Source organism: Hypanus sabinus, chromosome 5, assembly GCF_030144855.1.
Source record: "Hypanus sabinus isolate sHypSab1 chromosome 5, sHypSab1.hap1, whole genome shotgun sequence".
NCBI classification, from domain to species: domain Eukaryota; kingdom Metazoa; phylum Chordata; class Chondrichthyes; order Myliobatiformes; family Dasyatidae; genus Hypanus; species Hypanus sabinus.
The window spans coordinates 167,484,695-167,504,204 of record NC_082710.1 but is presented as its reverse complement, the minus strand read 5'-3'; the positions used below and the strand labels follow the sequence as shown (position 1 = coordinate 167,504,204).

The following is a 19,510-nucleotide window of genomic DNA, read 5'->3' as shown; positions in this document are numbered from 1 at the left end:
TCTCAACGCATGCTCCCCAATCCAGGCAACATCCTTGTAAATCTCCTCTGTACCCTTTCTATGGCTTCCACATCCTTCCTGTAGTGAGGCAAACAGAAATGAGCGCAGTACTCCCAAGTGGAGTCTGACCATATTTAATTCCACGATTGATGAAGGCCAATACACCATGTGCTTTCTTAACCACAGAGTCAGCCTGCGCAGCTGCTTTGAGCATCCAATGGACTTGGACCCCAAGATCCCTCTGATCCTCCACAATGTCAAGTTTTACCTTTAATACTCTATTTTGCCATCATATTTGACCTACCAAAATGAACCACTTCACACTTATCTGGGTTGAACTCCATCTGCCACTTCTCAGCCCAGTTTTGCATCCTATCAATGTCTCGCTGTAGCCTCCGACAGCCCTCCACACTATCCACAACACCGCCAACCTTTGTGTCATCAGCAAACTTACTAACCCATCCCTCCACTTCCTCATCAGGGTCATTTATAAAAAATCAGAGTTGGGGTCCCAGAACAGATCCCTGAGGCACACCACTCTTTGCCGTCTGTGGGCAAGCCAGTTCTGGATCCACAAAGCAATGTCTCTTTGGATCCCATGCCTCTTTACTTTCTCAATAAGCCTTGCTGAAATCCATATACACTATATCTACTGCTCTTCCTTCATCAATGTGTCTAATCACTTCCTCAGAAAAATTCAGTCAGGCTCGTAAGGCACAACCTGCCCTTGGACAAAGCCATGCTGACTATTCCTAATCATATTATACCTCTCCAAATGTTCATAAATCTTGCCTCACAGAATCTTCTCCATCAACTTACCAACCACTGAGGTAAGACTCACCGGTCTATAATTTCCTGGGCTATCTCTACTCCCTTTCTTAAATAAGGAACAACATCTACAACCAACAACACACACAAAATGCTGGTAGAACACAGCAGGCTAGGCAGCATTTACAGGGAGAAGCGATGTCCTGACGAAGGGTCTCGGCTCGAAACGTCAACATCGCTTCTCCCTATAGATGCTGCCTGGCCTGCTGTGTTCCACCAGCATTTCGTGTGTGTTGTTGTTTGAATTTCCAGCATCTGCAGATTTCCTCGTGTTTGCTCTTTAAACATCTACAACCTGCTGGTTGCTTTACTGAGGCAGCGAGAGTCTATGGAGGGGTGGCTGGTTTCCATGATGTGCTGAGCTGTGCCCACAACTCTCTGCAGTTTCTTCCGGTTGTCGCACCAAGTCATTATGCCCTCCAGATAGAATGGTAAGAGTCGAAGGGCACATGGGGCATTTCTTTAGTCTTCCTGAGGAAGTAGAGGTGGTAGTGAGCCTAGTGGAGTGATAGTGAGTTCTGTGCAGTGGAGGTGGTTTCTTCCTCAGTACAGTTAAAATGATAAATGCAAGGAAGTCTGCAGGCGCTGAAAATTCAAAGCAGCACACACAAAATGATAGAGAAACTCAGCAGGTCAGGCAGCGTCTATGGAACTGAATAAACGATGGGCATTTCAGGCCCTGACCCCGCTTCAGGACAATTAAAATGATTGCATCTCACCGATCTCTCATCTGGGGGTCAGAGTCCTGGAGTCCCACTACACAGAGACAGGCCCTTTGGCCCATCTGGTCAGTGCTGAGCAAGGTGCCCAACCAAATGCTGAGGAAAATGACATTGCCCCACTCTAGAAAGCCTGAATTCAAGATGCTGGGGTTGAACCTGGGCTAGCTTGTAGCACTGCCCATCATTGTGTACCAAAGATGCGAAGTAACAATGGGAGATCATCAGCCTGTGGACTAGCTGACACCTGGTCTCATAGAAACCGGACACATCGAAACTCAGTGGTGTCCTTTCCTGGCTGACTGACACAACCATGCTCACACAACTACAGCGCGCCCCACGGTGAAGTAAACCTCATGTGAAATTCCCACCCTAGAAAGCTCAAGGGTGAGGGTGTTAGGGTTTGGGAAGGAAGGATTTAAGTGCAGGAGTGAATAGACTCGGGATGGGTAGGATGGAGTTGTGCATGAGTGAGACTTGGGATCGGTGTAGTGGGAAGGAAGGAGTTGAGTGAACAGACTCGGGAAGGTGTTGGGTGAATAAGATAGGGTATTCACCCTATGCAGGAGTGAGAGCTGGGAGGGGTGCAGGGGTAGGGGGAGGGGAGGAAGGAGTAAAGTACAGGGGTGAACCGACTGGGGAGGGGTCTGGGGGAAATGATGGAGTTCCCAAAAGGACAACATCATACTATCCTGCCAATGTGGAGAGAAGACAACAGGGAGCTGAGTATCAGGCCAAATATATAATGGGTCTTTGTGCTCCTCCTTGCTGGCTGTGTCCAGTCCACCATTGCGGTAGGAATGCTCCTGTCACACTAAATGCTTCCTTTTCCTTCCGTTTCTCAGGGAACTGCCGATGCTGGCTCGGAACTACGTGATGCGACTGCTGTTCCTGGATCAGCCCTTGCCCCAGGCTGGCATCACCTTCTGGGTAAAGAAGGACAGCCAACGGTATATTTCCACCACACTCACTACTCTCTCGCTGTGACTTGATGGGCTGTAGCAGAAATGCCTTCCCTTGAAGGCGGTTTCCTCTGTGTCATTGGGGAAACGGACTTCAGGAAAAGGTATTTCTGAAGAAACAGGCCCTCCAGCTCTCTGTGCTGACCACCAATCATCAACCACGATTGTTGTACGAGGCACTGTTGAGACCATCTTTGTAATATTGTGCTCAGTTTTGGTCAACCTGCTGCAGTAAAGATGTCCCAAAGCTGAAAGAAGATTTATGAGGAAGTTACTAGGACTTGGAAGGACTGAGTTATGAAGAGAGGTTGAAAAGGTTGGGACAATTCTCTGGAGTGTTGGAGAATGAGGGGTGATCTGACAGAACAGAGGTGCATAAATTCACAAGGGGTGTAGGGATAGATGAATGAGCAATCTTTTCCCCAATGGGGAATCAAGAACTAGAGGGCGCATGTTTAAGGTGAGAGGGCGCGAGATTTAATACGATCCTGAGGGAAAAACTGTGCTCTGGTGGGTGCACAGTATATGGAAAGAGGCTGGTACGTTAACAACATTTCAAAGGAACTGGGACAAGTAGATGGGCAGGAAAGGTTGAGCCGAATGTGGGTAAATGGAAATCTAGGTCAGTATGGAGATGATGGAGCAAAGGGACTAGTCCCACGCTGTGTAACTCTGACTGTAACTACTACAGATTCCTAAACTCACCTATGCATTGGGGGAAGTTACAACAGGCAGTTAACCCACAAAGCCTGCATGTTCTTGGTCATAGGAAAGGGAAATCATGTGGCTACAGGAAGAACATGCAAACTTGATGCATGGTACCAGAGGTCAGGATCAGGCGCAGATCCCTGGTGCTGTGAGGCAGTGGCTCCTCTGACAGCAGCACTGTGCTGCCTTGCTTCTATATTTCCTCGTATCAGAAGCCTCAACTCCATTAAACTAAAATTTATAATATGTGCAGGGGACCTAGAGTCAGCCATATACCCTCCTTGGTCTCTCCTGGTGTTCAAAAATGTTAACTTTGTCCTCAACTTGCTTTCTTTCCTGTCATCAATAATCCTTGATTCTCCCAAAATCTAAAAATCTCCCTCAACTCTAAAACTAGAAATTAAGATGAATTAAAAAATGTAATAAGATTTATAATTGCACCACCAGCAGTTCAGTTCTGCAGGGTTATCTGTGGGCTGCATTCTACCTTGGACCTCTAAGTTGCTAGGCAACCCCCGTTGATTCCTGGTGGTTTTGCAATCCAGATGTTCAGATTCAAGAATGAGGCTTAAAACTTGTTATGTACAGTCATTTTGTTAAGTATTTCAAGAATGAAGAAGGAACAAGTAAAGACAAAGATAAAAAAAGTCATTGTTCTTTCAGACTCAGACCAAGCTCCAGTGACACCAATTAATCTATAAAATAGCCAAATTCAAGAGGCATGACAGCTGCTGGAGGAAAAACTAAGAAGCTTTTGAAAGCTTGGAAAAATACAGAAGCAACCATACCACAAGTACAGGAAAACGCACTTATCAATTACATGTACCCTTGGTGGCCACTTTACATGGATACATCTGCTCATTAATGCAAGTGTCTAATCAGCCAACCACTTGGCAGCAACTCGCTGCATAAAAGCATGCAGACATGCTAAAGAGGTTCCGTTGTTCAGACCAAACAGCAGAATGGGGAAGAAACTTTGGCCATGAAATTATTTTTGGTTTGAGTATCTCAGAAACTGCTGAGCGCCTTGGATTTTCACGCACAAGTCTTGAGAGAGTACAGAAAATGGTGCAAGAAAGCAAAGAACTGCCTGTGGGCGAAGAAGCCTTGTTAGTGAGAGAGGTGCGAGGAGAAATGGCCAGACTAGTTCAAGCTGACAGGAGAGTGAAATAACCAAGCTCTACAACAGTGTGCAGAAGGGCAACTCTGAACTCACAAGATGTCAAACCGTAAGTGGAAGGGCTGCAGCCCCAGAAGACCATGAACATAGGTACATGAGTTATGAAGTGGCCAAAGAGTGTACATAGGTGATTATGTAAAAAATACGAGCAAGCATAGGAAAGTTAAATGACAAAGTAATTCTGCTCATAGAAAATCAACCATATAGAATTTACCAATTCACTGCCCAAAAATGTGAGATGCAGCATAGACCTCCCTCTCAGGCAATATATGTGGCAGAGAAAATGGTAACTAAATCAACAGAAAATTACTTTTCGACTCTCCTTTTCTTGCTGTACATGTTGATGACTCAGCTTTGCATTCTGCAGCACCGAATTGCTGATGAGAGAATCATGAATTATATTTTCCTTTTTAACTCACCTTGATGTCTAGCTTTAGAGTTGAGAAAGCTTTTTTTGGATTTTGGGAGAAATGAAGGATTGCAGATAAAGAAAGTATGTTGAGGGACAAAGTAGAGGTAACCTCATTGAACCCTTAATACAGATGTAAAACCCTTAACCATGCTGGATGTATTAGTAGATCAAGCAGAATGAGAGAGAAATCAATGTCCTAGCATCAGAAAGATTTTTGACATGGAGGAAGTGGCGGGTGGGGGACGGGGAGAGTAATGGGAGCACGATATGAGGAAGAAGATGGAAAAGATTACCTTTATTTGTCACCTGTATGTCAAAGCATCCTGTGAAATATGTCATTTGTGTCAAGGCAAATCAGAGGGGATTGTGGTTGGGGCAGCCTGCAAAGTGTTGCTACATTTCCAGTGCCCACAACTCACTAGCCTAACCTCGCATGTTTAGACCGTGGGAGGAATCCGCAGCGTGCAGAAGAAAACGGCGAGGCGAGAGCTCTCAAACTCCTCGCAGACATCAGTGGGAATTGAACCCCCATTAGAGCTGTAAAGAAATTGCACTAACCGCTACGCAACGTGCCTCCCCATTAAATGACCAAAGGATTGGCGATGCAAGGTGAAAAGCACTGCTTTAGAAACGAGGCGTGGAGTTAAACAGCACAGTGGTAGGCACTTCGGCCCATCAATCCCGTGCTGACCCTCTTATAGATGTGTACATAGTCATGAGTACGGATAGGGAGAATGTACTCGGGTCTTTTTCCCACTATTGGGGTATCACGGACTGGACAACGTGGGGTTGTGAGAGGAGAAACATTGAAAAGGGTGGTATATTGTGGAATGTGCTGCCACAGGTACAACAGCAACTCTTTTTTTTAAAAATTGGATAGATTTGTGAATTGGAAAGGTTTAACTTATGGGTGAAATGCTGGAAAATTGGGCTAGCTTGATGGGGCTTCTTGGTTGGGCCGATGGGCCTGTTTCCCTGCTGTGTGACTCTGACTCGAAGCACCCACTTACACTAATCCCATTTTACCTCTTACTGGTAAGATGGTGGTGAGTTCAGACATACTGGCCTCGGGTGAACCAAAGGTGTTTTTTCTTTGCTTTGTTAAAAGTCTTTTTTACAGTTGCGAGATGGTGCTGAGCTTCGTGCTGCTTGCCGATCGGAGCAGCTAGCTGGGGTGTCACAGGGGCTGACCTTAGTGCAGACTGTGCGGCTGCCTGCAGCAGGGGGCCATCGGTGCATAACGGCAGTGGTCAGTGTAACCATGGGTGATTGACTTGGACGATTCCTGTCGGGCATTGCTAACGTAAGATGCCACAGGCCTGCTTGCCTCCTTTGGTGGTACAACAGACAGCGAGCCAGCTGCATGTCCTCGGTTGTAGGCCTCAAGCCGTGGGGTTGCCTGCTGCTGCAGTGCAGGCGGAGGCAGTGTTGTTTGGTGTCTCTCCTGTCAGTTCTGCCCTCCAGTGTTCGATCACGGAGGGTCAGGCTGGATTGCCTGTGTCCTGCACACTGCAAGGAGCTGTACCGTCAACTTGTGCAACAGATCGTTCGGGCTGTGTAGGTATGTGGTTTTTTTTGTGACTGTTTGCTATTTTGAAAGTGCTGTGTACGTTTTACACCTTGGCCCCAGAGGAATGCTGTTTCATTCGGTTGTATTAATGTCTTGAGTGATAATTAAACATGAAATTGAATTTACCTACATACCTGCACTTTTGTTGGTGTGTATGGGGGTGTAAGCCCACATAGTTCCATGCAGAATGTGCATACTCCACATAACCAGTACTGTGGGCAGGAGGTGGGCATTAAACCTGAATTACCAGAGCTGTGTGTCTGTCTCTCTCCCTCTGCCACTAAAGAAATAGAGGGGACCCAGCAGTGTAAATATGGAATGGCAGAACCATTATCTGTAATTTTGACCTTAATATTGATCTTGCAAGGGTATAATTTGTCCAGAGGTACTGTTCCTCAGCCTTACTTTCAGCTTCCCTAGATGGGGAGTGAAATTGGAAGCAATAATTATCCAGGCACCTATCAGATGTTTGCTGCAATCCATTCTGAGCGATGCAGTCTGTAACCTGACACAAAGGAGATGATTAAGCAATGTAATTGGAAAAGTGCAACTCACTGAACACCTTCAGCTGGAAACTAATGGCAGACTTGCTGTGTATTGATTACAACTGGTTAGTGCTGTTTACTCAGGGCAGCTGATGATTAAGTGGTGAGGAGGGTTGGGGCAACATGGTCACACCTCTCAACGCAGGATGTGTTAATAAAGGAGGTTTGACGCCGAATGGCAGGAGGCAAAGGCTGCGAATCAAGGGAGCCTTTTCTGACTGGCTGCCAGTGGTGTTCCACACGGGTCTGTGTTGGGACTGCTGTTTACACTGTATGTAGGATGGAATTGTGGCAAAGTTTGTGGATGGTAGCGAGAGGGAGCAGTAGAGTTGAAGCAGGGAGGCTGCAGAGGGATTTGGAGAGATCAGGAGAAGCGGCAAATGGAAGACAATGTCAGGAAGTGTATGGTGATGCATTTTGTTAGGAGTAAAATTAAAGACTATTTTCCAATTTAGAAATTTCAGCTGCAAAGGGACATGTTAGTCCTTGTGTGGGACTCCCTGTGAAGGTTAATTTGCAGGTTGAGCCAGTGAGGAAGGCAATTGCAATGTTAAAATCCATTTCGTGAGGACTGAAATATAAAAGCAAGGATGTAATGTTGAGGCTTCATAAGGCACTAGTGAGGCCTCATGGAGTATTGTGAACCGTTTTAGGTCCCTTATCTAAGAAAGGACGTGCTGGCATTGGAGAGGTTCAGAGCAGGTTCACGAGCATGGTTCTGGGAGTGAAAGGCGTATTGTATGAGGAACAATTGACAGCTCTCTGCCTTGCTGGAATTTAGAAGAATGAGAAAACATCTCATTGAAATCTACCGAATGCCTAGGTAGAGAGGATGCCTCCTGTGGTGGGGGAGTTAAGACGTTGCCACAGATGGCTGTGGGGGTCACATCATTGGGTGTATTTAAGGCAGAGGTTTGATAGGTTCTTCATTAGTCAGGGAGTGAAAGGTCACAGGGGAAGGTTGGAGGAATGGGTTGAGGGGGAAATGAATTCCTCCATGATGAAATGGTGGTGCAGACTGGATGGGCTAAATGGCCTAATTCAGCTGCTGTGTCTTATGGAGTGTACTGTTTGCACTTTAGCCTCACTCCACACTCCCCCTCTCCCTCCCCCCACTCATTTTTCCTGAGGCTGTGGGCTCACATCCCCCACTCTGTACTCATTCTCCGGTGACGTCTGCACTGACAAGGGGCGCCATACTGCTGGGGGAGCTCGGTGGGTCTGGCAGCATCTGTGGAAGCGAAAGGGCAGTGTGTGACCCACTACGCCACCCGGTCCCAGAGGGGGAGGGGGCAGTATGTGACCCACTACGCCACCCGGTCCCAGAGGGGGAGGGGGGCAGTGTGTGACCCACTACGCCACCCGGTCCCAGAGGGGGAGGGGTCAGTGTGTGACCCACTACGCCACCCGGTCCCAGAGGGGGAGGGGGCAGTGTGTGACCCACTACGCCACCCGGTCCCAGAGGGGGAGGGGGCAGTGTGTGACCCACTACGCCACCCGGTCACAGAGGGGGAGGGGGCAGTGTGTGACCCACTACGCCACCCGGTCCCAGAGGGGGAGGGGTCAGTGTGTGACCCACTACGCCACCCGGTCCCAGAGGGGGAGGGGGCAGTGTGTGACCCACTACGCCACCCGGTCCCAGAGGGGGAGGGGGCAGTGTGTGACCCACTACGCCACCCGGTCCCAGAGGGGGAGGGGGCAGTGTGTGACCCACTACGCCACCCGGTCCCAGAGGGGGAGGGGGCAGTGTGTGACCCACTACGCCACCCGGTCCCAGAGGGGGAGGGGGCAGTGTGTGACCCACTACGCCACCCGGTCCCAGAGGGGGAGGGGGCAGTGTGTGACCCACTACGCCACCCGGTCCCAGAGGGGGAGGGGGCAGTGTGTGACCCACTACGCCACCCTGTCCCAGAGGGGGAGGGGGCAGTGTGTGACCCACTACGCCACCCTGTCCCAGAGGGGGAGGGGGCAGTGTGTGACCCACTACGCCACCCGGTCCCAGAGGGGGAGGGGGCAGTCTGTGACCCACTACGCCACCCAGAGGGGGAGGGGGCAGTGTGTGACCCACTACGCCACCCAGTCCCAGAGGGGGAGGGGGCAGTGTGTGACCCACTACGCCACCCCGTCCCGGAGGGGGCAGTGTGTGACCCACTACGCCACCCGGTCCCAGGGGGGAGGGGGCAGTGTGTGACCCACTACGCCACCCGGTCCCAGAGGGGGAGGGGGCAGTGTGTGACCCACTACGCCACCCGGTCCCAGGGGGGAGGGGGCAGTGTGTGACCCACTACGCCACCCTGTCCCAGAGGGGGAGGGGGCAGTGTGTGACCCACTACGCCACCCAGAGGGGGAGGGGGCAGTGTGTGACCCACTACGCCACCCAGTCCCAGAGGGGGAGGGGGCAGTGTGTGACCCACTACGCCACCCGGTCCCAGAGGGGAGGGGGCAGTGTGTGACCCACTACGCCACCCGGTCCCAGAGGGGAGGGGGCAGTGTGTGACCCACTACGCCACCCGGTCCCAGAGGGGAGGGGGCAGTGTGTGACCCACTACGCCACCCGGTCCCAGAGGGGGAGGGGGCAGTGTGTGACCCACTACGCCACCCGGTCCCAGAGGGGTAAGCAGAATGCATGAGCTATATCTCCACTGCAGCACATTGCTTCTGAACAATCAGATGGAGGGGTAACACTCAGCTGGACAGGACCCTCTGACTGCCTGGCCTGGTAGTGTGTGTGACACCGATGGAGCAGCACACATCGGTGATGTTTGGACTGGAGACTTTGCCCCCATGTGCTGTCTGTGTGATTTCTCTGCCATTCTCCCCGGGGCCCGGTGTGGTAGTGGGTCACACGGAGCTAGTAAGTAACTGCTTAGGACAGGGCAGTGCTCTCAATGGATGCTGCCTGACCCACTGTTCCTCAAGCATTTTGTGCATTATATTCCTGGAATCACAGCATGAAAATGGGCCTGTAAGCCTAACCAGTCTATGCCAACCAAGATGCCCACCAAAGCCAGTCCTATTCGCCTGCATTTGGCCCACATCCCTCTCAACCTTTCCTAGCCGTGTACCTTTAAATGATAATATATCTGCCTCACCCACTTCCTCTGGCAGCTCATTCCAGATAGAGATCCCTCTCTGGCTGAAAAGGATGCCAGTGTTTCCTGTTTAAATTTCTCCACTCTCAACTTAAACCTCTGCCCTGTCTCTTGTTCTTGATTCCTTGTCTGGGGGAAAAAGACTGTGTTAACCCTCTCTGTGCAGCTCCTGATTTTATACTCTAAGATCACCTCTCGATCTCCTGTACACCACAATGAGGAAAGTCCCAACCTGCTCAACCTCTCTGGTTCCAGTGACATGTTCACATTCAAGTTTAATTGTCAGATGAAAAAGCGTATGTCTGGGGTCACACACAGCACATATAACTAGGATAGTGGAAAAACACCCGAACACAAAATTATATTAACAAGCAGTGATATAGCTCAGGTCCCTGAGTGTCTTGACCTGGAGATCGATGGTCCTGGAGCAGCCGCAGACAAAGGGAATCCAACCCCCCTCTTCTGGAGGGGCCAGCTCCAGCGTCGGCAACAGGCGATCCCGAGCAATGAATGAGGGGCTGCTGCTCGCCACAACCGAGGCTACGCGGCTCCCCGGCCGCCGGTCTTGCCAATGAGCTGAACTTACGGAGTACGACATTCCCAATATCTTGTGATTACAGCGTAATGTCCTACACCGTCCGTTGGGCGGCACACACCTCCGTTCAGTGCCACAGCTCGGTGCACAGCAAGTCCACCTGCACCATTATCCTGCCACTCAGTAGTGAGGTAGACCTGCAGTACTTGATATTTTTCCTATCCTACAGTGTCTTATGAGTGCAAAAACAAGTCTTAAATACAAGAATTACACCTTTCATTCCACTCAGAAAGGCCGCTGTGCCTGAGCGTGCCGCCATCTTACTGGGGCATCCCTGTAACCCCCTTTGTATGCTTTCTAGTTGAATGGCACCTTTCCTATTGACCTGAGTGCGTCAGATTCCCAGCATCTGCAGAATCCCTTGTGCCTCCTGACTCCACAACCTCACTGGATGTGGAGCAGTGTTCTGTGGCAGCCAGACGAGGAAGTTTGGGCACGCTTTTCCCTCCTATCTTCCCACCCCCCCCCCCCCCTTCCCCATATCACTGGTATTTGGGTTCTTTTTCCAGCTTTGGAAAAATTAAATCAACTTATCGAGCAATGCACACAAAGTGCTGAAGGAACTCAGCAGGCCAGGCAGCGTCTAGGAAAAGAGTAGACATAGAAACATAGAAAATCTACAGCACAATACAGGCCCTTCGGCCCACAAAGCTGTGCCGAACACATCCCTACCTTAGAAAAATAGAGGGCTAAGGGTAAGCCTAGTAATTGCTGAGCTCCATGTACCTATCCAAAAGTCTCTTAAAAGACCCATCGTATCCGCCTCCACCACAGTTGCCGGCAGCCCATTCCATGCACTCACCACTGAGTAAAAAAAAACTTACCCCTGACATTTCCTCTATACCTACTCCCCAGCACCTTACCCACCCCTTCTCCTCCCCATCCCCACCCACACAGATGGGCCTCCAACCCTGCAGCCCCAGGGCAGGCTACCTGTGGCCTCCAACCTCTGGACTGGGACCCCAGACTTGCACTGGGCCTCCGAACTCCAGATCCGCCAACCTTGGGGCTTCAACCTCTGGTCTTTGACCCCCTTAGTTGCCGACCTCTGGGCCTCGAGTCATCAAATTGTGTTTATTGACATCTTGCCAAGTACATCTGTGTACAGGTGCAATGAAAAACTTATTTACAGCAGCATCACCACAGGCACAGAGTGTCAGATATACGACGTTCACAAGAAAAACTACTTTCTACTTTGTGTGGGCAGACAAGGTTAATTGCTCTGGTGTCTCAAGTTGGGACATTTTCCCCACCCTAGCACCACTCAGTGTTTGCAGGGAAGAACAGTGAAGTGGGCTGTTTCGTGCTGTGTCTCTGTCTCCCTTGTGTCAGTTTGAGTTACGTGTGACTCTTGACCTCTCAGTCTACCTTGTCATGGCTTTTGCAGTGTCTACCAGCACTGTAACTGTTAACTAATCTGCATTCCTTTCTGAGGAGATTGAGGTAAGTGAGGCTCCCCCTTCCCCCATCTTAACTGAGTTTTACAGGAGCACCATTGAGAGTGTCCTGACGAGCTGCATTTCCATCTGCTATGGGAGTAGCCAAATGTCGGACCAGAAGTCCCTACAAAGGACGGTGAGAACAGCTAAGAGGATCTTAGGGGTCTCCCTACCATCCATTGAGGGTATTTATCAGGAGTGCTGCGTACTCTGGGCCCTCAGTATTATTAAGGATCCCACCCATCCATCCAGCTTCCTCTTAGACTTTCTACCATCAGACGGGAGACTCTGATGCATAAAGACAAGAACGGTCATGATGAGAAACAGTGCCTCCTTTCAGACCGATGGGCTTCTGAACTCCCTGCCACCTCGCATTCAAACTGTCTCCGGATAATTTGTTTTATACCCTAGAATATTTAATGTATGTACTTATTTCTACGTAATTCATTTGTATGTTTAATTATTACTTTCCGAAGTCGATGTTTGTTACTGTGCTTTACACCCTAGTCCACAGAGATGTCTCACTTTGTTATATATAAATGACAATAAATGACTCTCTAGACATGCTTACATATGGCATGATTTGTCTGGATTTCACTGTATTGAAATGGAAATTGATTTACTGTTGTCAGTGAAAAGCTTGCCTTGCCTTCTGTTCATAAAGATCAAATCAGACGCAGTGCATTAAGATAGAGCAAGATCAATCAGAATCGTATAGCAGCTACAGAGAAAGTTGCAGTGCAGGCAGACAATAAGGTGCAAAGTCATAACCTACATCGTTATGAGGTCAAGAGTCCATCTTATTACTGACCTCTCTGCTGTCACCCCTCCGTAGAGCCCACGACGACTGCGTGAGCATCCTGATGGGACTACGACTCTGGCATTCCCAGCAGCTTCCCGGTGGGCTCCAGGGCCTGATCCTTAATCCAATCTTCAAAGAGAACCTGCGTATTGTAGTGCTCGGCGGGTAAGTGACCACGGCACGGGGCTATAATTGGTTTATTGTCACAAGTACTGTCTAACTCTCTCAATATAACCATAACCATATAACAATTACAGCATGGAAACAGTCCATCTTGACCCTTTTAGTCCGTGCCGAACGCTTACTCTCACCTAGTCCCACTGACCCGCACTCAGCCCATAATCCTCCATTCCTTTCCTGTCCATATACCTATCCAATTTTACTTCAAGTGACAATACTGAACCTGCCTCTACCACTTCTACTGGAAGCTCGTTCCACACAGCTACCACTCTGTAAACAAATATCCCCCCCCTCTTGTTACCCTTAAACTTTTGGCCCCTAATTCTCAACTCGTGTCCTCTTGTTTGAATCTCCCCTACTCTCAATGGAAAAAGCCTATCCATGTCAACTCTATCTATCCTCATCATTATTTTAAATACCTCTATCAAGTCCCCCCTCAACCTATGCTCCAAAGAATAAAGACCTAACTTGTTCAACCTTTCCCTGTAACTTAGGTGCTGAAACCCAGGTAACATTCTAGTTAATCTTCACTGTACTCTCTCTGTTTTCTTGACATCTTTCCTATAATTCGGTGACCAGAACCGTACTCAATACTCCAAATTCGGCCTTACCAATTGCCTTGTAGAATTTTAACATTACATCCCAACTCTTATACTCAATACTCTGATTTATAAAGCTTTCTTCACCTCCCTATCCACATGAGATCCCACCTTCGGGGAACTATGTGCCATTATTCCTAGATCACTCTGTTCTACTGCATTCTTCAACGCCCTACCATTTACGATGTATGTCCTATTTGGATTATTCCTACCAAAATGTAGCACCTCACACTTTCAGCATTAAACTCCATTTGCCGTCGTTCAGCCCACTCTTCTAACTGGCCTAAATCTCTCCGCAAGCTTTGAAAACCTACTTCATTATCCACAACGCCACCCACCTTAGTATCATCTGCATACTTACTAATCCAATTTACAATCTGTTCTCTTCCGTCGGGCTGAAGATACAAAAGCCTGAAAACACTACAGCACAGCCTCCGAATAGAAGGATGTTACTTTCGAACAGAGATGATAGTCCTGATGAAGGGGCTCAGCCCAAAACGTAGACTGTTTATTCCTCTCTATAAGTGCAGTCTGAGCTGCTGAGTTCCTCCACACTCTGTGTGTGTGTGTGTGTGTGTGTGTGTGTGTGTGTGTGTGTGCGTGCATTTCCAACATCTGCAGATTTCTGTGTTTCAAATTCAAAGTACATTTATTACCAAAGTACATATAAAGTTTTCAACCCTGAGGTTCGTCTTCTTGCAGGCAGCCACAAAACAAAGACCGTCAAATGTGTGTGTGGGGGGGGGGGGGGAAGAAAAGAACAAATAACACACAGCATATTAAACGTCAGTCATCAAGCTCATTGAGAGATGAGGAGCCACTGAGTGGTGAATCTGCAGAATTCATTGCCACAGATGGTTGTGGACGCTAAGTCATTGGGTATATTTATAGGAGAGATTGATTAATAAGAGCATCAAATGTGACAGAGACAGGGCAGGAGAATGGGTTTTTTGAGCCATGGTCAGATGGGCAGAACGGCCTAATTCTGTTCCTATGTCTTAGGGTCTTAACTCCAACCCTTTGTCCCCACTCTCATCCCTAGGTCTCCAAGTCATTCAGGTTCTCCTCCAAGGCTGCCTGTGGACATAAGGCAGCTTCAGGTCTCATTCCAGAGTAGAGCTGTTCCTGTTGACAAGTTCCTTCATTCTCACACTGGGATCTCAGTGATCTTTTCTCCCAGGGTTTTAGATGAAGCAGTTGCTTTGTCACCAAAGAGATTATGGCCTTGCTCAAGTAGACCTCAATTTGCAGCAATTAAGTTACCAATGCTTTTAGTAACCATAGCAATGGTATCTTGGCTAAGCAATTAATTTAATTGTTAGAAAACTATCACATTTTAAAAAAAAAATCAGTTTACAATCCAAAGTACTGGTGCTTTGGAAATGGAACACTTTCTGTTTAGGACATCTATTGCCAGTATCAAACATCCAGAACTACACAGAAATGAACCAGGTACACAGAAATGCCTTCTCTACACCATTTGTTCAAATTGTCCAGCCAAGCATAGGTACAAAGCACTCTGTATTAAATACCGCCAGAACAGACATAATGCGGGTTCGATGCAGAGTAAATCTGAACCTACATTGAATCAACACACACAAGGTGCTGGAGGAGCTCAGCAGGCTGGACAGTATCGATGGAAAAGACTATACAGTTGTTTTTCCGAGCCAAGACCCTTCATCAGGACTGGAAAGGAAGGGGGAAGGAGGACAAGGTGGTGGGTGTCCCTGTGTTGTTGGGGATGGGTGAAGTGGGTGGTGGTTGTGATGGAAAATAACTGGTTCTTTGAGTCTCAACAGTAGAGGCCTGGACACACACAGTTTTAATAATAAGGAATTTATTTACAAGGGGAAGTCGGGTCAACACAAGCAACGACAATACACAGGAAGTGGTGTAGGGGACAGGGTTTGGTTACACAAACAAAGAACAAGGGAAAAGCACTACGACAGCTATCCCCCTTGACCTTGGATAGCTGCAGCTCCCTTACCAGGACAAACGATAGACCTTCCCAAACATAAATCAATGCACTTACCTTCAGTGAGGTGGTCTGTAAGAGAGACCGAGCCAGGGACAAGTCTCACCTTTTATAGCATGGGGCTGGGCGAGATAATCCAATTAAGGTGACCAATAATTTAGGTGTGCATTGATTAGTTGGGAGGGACCAAATGTTGATTGGCATGTGGTGTGTCCTCCGACCAGCCAGGTGGCAGTGCATCTGTCACATGGCCGGTATCTCTGGATACACTCCACCCCTCGGAAGACGCACCAGATAGCCAACATACATAAGAGGGTGAAACAAAATCGCATATACCAGAAATAACCAATTTTGAGCAGCTAAGTAAATGCAGAGACACTCTTAATCAGCTGGTATGAGCAACATAGTATAGAAATGGCTATGATTACAAGAATGAGTGCGATGGACCAGTGAATGACAATTGCCCACCACCCCCTAGGGACCCAAACGGCCACCAATTGCCCCATGAGGTGTTGTGCTGGAGGAGCTGGTCCCTTGATTTTTGAGTTTTAGCCACCGAGTCCCGAATGTGAGCGATGTTGCTGGACTCATCAGGGATAAAGGTACAGCATTCCTTTCTGCACATGTTCCACCATCAGCAGCGAGTAGGTAATCCAGTGCCATTCGGTTCTGCAGGGCGACCATCCTGACAGCTGTCAGTTCTGCCGCCATTCGGGTGAGGGCATCCTCCGTGTGTTGCAGGGCCACTGCCGTCTCGTTGGCCAGAGTCTCGAGCACACTGGTCATCTGGATCACCTCCCGGGACAGCCGGGCCGTACCATAACTGGGAAAGGCCATCATCCAGAATCTCTCTGCCTCTGTAATGGCCCTCTTGTCCCGGTGCCCGCTGTACGCCGGATGCTCCCCAAGGTCATTCAGGGGGTGGATGAAGGGCACTACATGTGCTGGAAAGCAGCAGCCGTACCAGCTCGTGGGGAGCCACAGGTTGGCGCGGTGGCCGCAGATCCAGTGGGTCCCGTTTAGAGTCCAGGGAGCTCCCAGCTTAGCGGCATCGTCGGCAGTGGTCACTGGGGCACCCGGGTACCAGTTTTGCTGACAGTTGCTGTGACCAACGGAAAAGTCAGAAGTGTGCGCATTGCGGAGTCTGCACCAGCATTCGTTAGGTATACTCAGGCTGTGGAATAGAGTTATGGAATAGAGGGTGGGGACTCGGGTGGAGGTCAAATTGTAGGGAGGGAAATACCAGTTCCTGAAGCACCCACCCCATCGGGGGTCAAGGGAAGAGATGTTGTGGAGTGGGGAGGAGAGTGATGGGGGACCGCCAGCAGGGCCCCCCCAAACAGATATGCCAAAACCAGCAGGAGCAAACAGTCTGTGTAAACAGTTCATCTCAATGTCATCCAGCGGGATCGGCGTGAGTGGCAGCGCATCATCAGCGTGTGCTGGGGCCCGCAAGCAGATCCAGCAGTCCGATCTGTTGGTGTTGCTGGCAAACTCGTAAGCGACCCTGAGGAAGGTGTTGGCAACTGTCACGGAGCCGAGCATCGCAGCGACCAGGAGGGATGACTGGAGTCGCACCATTGTCCTGTAGAGGGAGACGGGGGTGGGGGTAGGTGCAGGAGGAAACTCATTCCCGTCTGGTTAAATGCCGGGTACGTAAACAGGACAAATCAGATTTGCCCGGAATGGCAACCCAGCGGGTGTCCCCTGGACCGCGCGCGACAATTTCTCCCTTTCTGGGGAGGCTCTGCGGCTGTCGGATCCATACTCTGCCCGATTCCTCGGCTCGGGGGGCTTCGGTGGTTTCCCAGTCGGGAGATGGGGACTGAGCCGGGTGGCGGGCCAGTGGGGATCCCCCTTCGCTAGTAGGCCGTGTGTTTAACTGGTCGACGGCCTGCTGAAGGACATTTAGCCACCCCTGCAGCGTGCGAGAGGGTGTCAGAGTGCGGATTCTTTCCTTGAGCAGGCCGTTCATTCTTTCAATTAAGCCCGATGCCTGGGGGTGGTGGGGTATATGGAACAGCCACGAGATCCCCGCCTCAGCCGCCCATGTCTGGGCTTTGGTCCCAGCAAAGTGTGAGCCCTGATCGGATTGTACCTCCCATGGGACCCCATAGAGAGAGGAGAGGTGTTGTAATCCTCTGATGGTGCCGTTCTAGTCGGCCCTGTCACAGGGCACCGCCACCAGGACACCCGGGTATGTGTCCACCATCGTGAGGACATACTGCTTCTTATTCTGTCACCGTAGCGGTCCGATACAGTCGATTTGCCATACCTGACCCGCTCCCGTGCCGCGACGAATGTGGCCCGGTGGCCCTATCGGCCAGTCCCGTGGCCGGACTTGCTGGCAGATGGGGCGGTTATCTGCAGAGGTTTTACATTGATCGAGTGTCAAGGCCACACCGAATCGTTCAGCCCAGCGCCGCGTGCCATCGGCCCCTAAGTGGCCACCTTTTCGGTGTGCCCACGCGGCTAGTGCACTGGGGTCTGTGTCAGGGGTGGAAGTGGTGGCAGATGATAATTGGGCAGCCTGGTCCACAGCAGCGTTAAACGTTGCCTCTTCATTATCTTTCCGGGTATGGGCATCCACATGGTGGACAGAAATTTTCCTGTGGGTAGCCTGGTCCCAAATGAAATGCCAGTGGTGCTGTCCCCAGAGGGAACGTCCGTGTATTTCCCACCCCATGTCTTGCCACCGGGCCATCCACACCGCAATGCCGTTAGCTACTGCCCAGGAGTCAGTGTAGATGTGGACTGGTCCGGTAGTGTTTTGAGGGATGAGGGCTACTGCCGCCAGCTCGGAAAGTTGACTGGAACCCCCCCTCCCCCTCGGTGGTTAAAATTCTATCCGTGGCGGGATGAAGTGCTGCCGCTTTCCAAAATTGTTTACCCTCTTTCCAGCGGCTGGAGCTGTCTGTGAACCAGGCGCGCAGTTTGCTGTCAGGGTCGAGGGAATCGAAGGGTTGACCCCAACATGCTGGAGAGGGTTGTACCTCGGGGATGTCTGGGGCAGGGTCCTGGGACTGGGGGAAAGCCATGACTTGTTCATGGAGGCGGCTGACCCCTTCAGGACCGGGCTCAGCCCGGTCCGCAATGTACCACTTCCACTTGACAAATGGAGGACCTCTGAGCACAGCCCTCCTTGTGGGTAGAATCGGGGGACTTGACCCATCGCATTATGGGCAGATGGGGGCGAAGGACGACGGGGTCGGTGCCTGTTTGGTGTTCTGTGGCGAGGAGCGGCAGGTAGCAGGCTAGTAGCTGGCGCTCAAAGGGGCTGTAGCGCACTGCCGCTTCAGGTAGGGACATAGTCCAGAAGCCGAGGGGGACTCTACGCCCTGGGGTCTTCAGCCAGAGGCTCCACTCGGCGACCGTCTCGCTCGCTGAGACCTGTAACTCAAAAGGCAGACCTGCGTGGCAGTGCCATGGCTTGTTCCACCGCTAGTTTCGCCGTATCAAAGGCAGTCTGTTCCGCTGGGCCCCACAGAAATGTGGATTTTTTTTCCTGGAGATCCTATAGCGCGGCCGGAGAAGCATGGGAAAGTGGGGAATATGCTGCCGCCAATAGCCCAGGAGCCCCACGAATCTCTGTGTGTCAGTTTTATTCGAGGGGACGGCAAAAATTAAATTTTATTTTTAGCGGCATCGGGTATGCTTCTGTGCCCAGAGTTCCATTGTTCTCCAAGGAAATGACACCCTGGCTGGGGCCCTGTATTTTTTCCATATTAATGGCCCAGCCCCGTCCCCTGAGGGATTCAATCAGCATGTGAAGGGCCTTTGACACAATGGTCTCAGAAGGACCTTGGAGAAGAATATCATCTATATAATGTGCAATCGAAATCTCCAGTGGGAATTGGATGTAGTGTAAATCGCGGGAGACAAGCCCATGGCAAATTGTGGGGCT

At 50.1% G+C, this 19,510-nt stretch overlaps 1 protein-coding gene across 2 annotated transcripts in view; it reads left to right on the top strand.

The window, feature by feature from the left end:
- Positions 1 to 19,510, top strand: part of gtf2h4 (general transcription factor IIH, polypeptide 4) — a 130,889-nt gene that overhangs the window by 33,267 nt on the left and 78,112 nt on the right. For both annotated transcript variants that reach the window (XM_059970843.1, XM_059970842.1), the window contains 2 exons: positions 2,393 to 2,497; positions 12,886 to 13,017. In XM_059970843.1, coding sequence (XP_059826826.1) covers positions 2,393 to 2,497; positions 12,886 to 13,017 — 237 coding nt within the window. The remainder of the gene's footprint in view (positions 1 to 2,392; positions 2,498 to 12,885; positions 13,018 to 19,510) is intronic.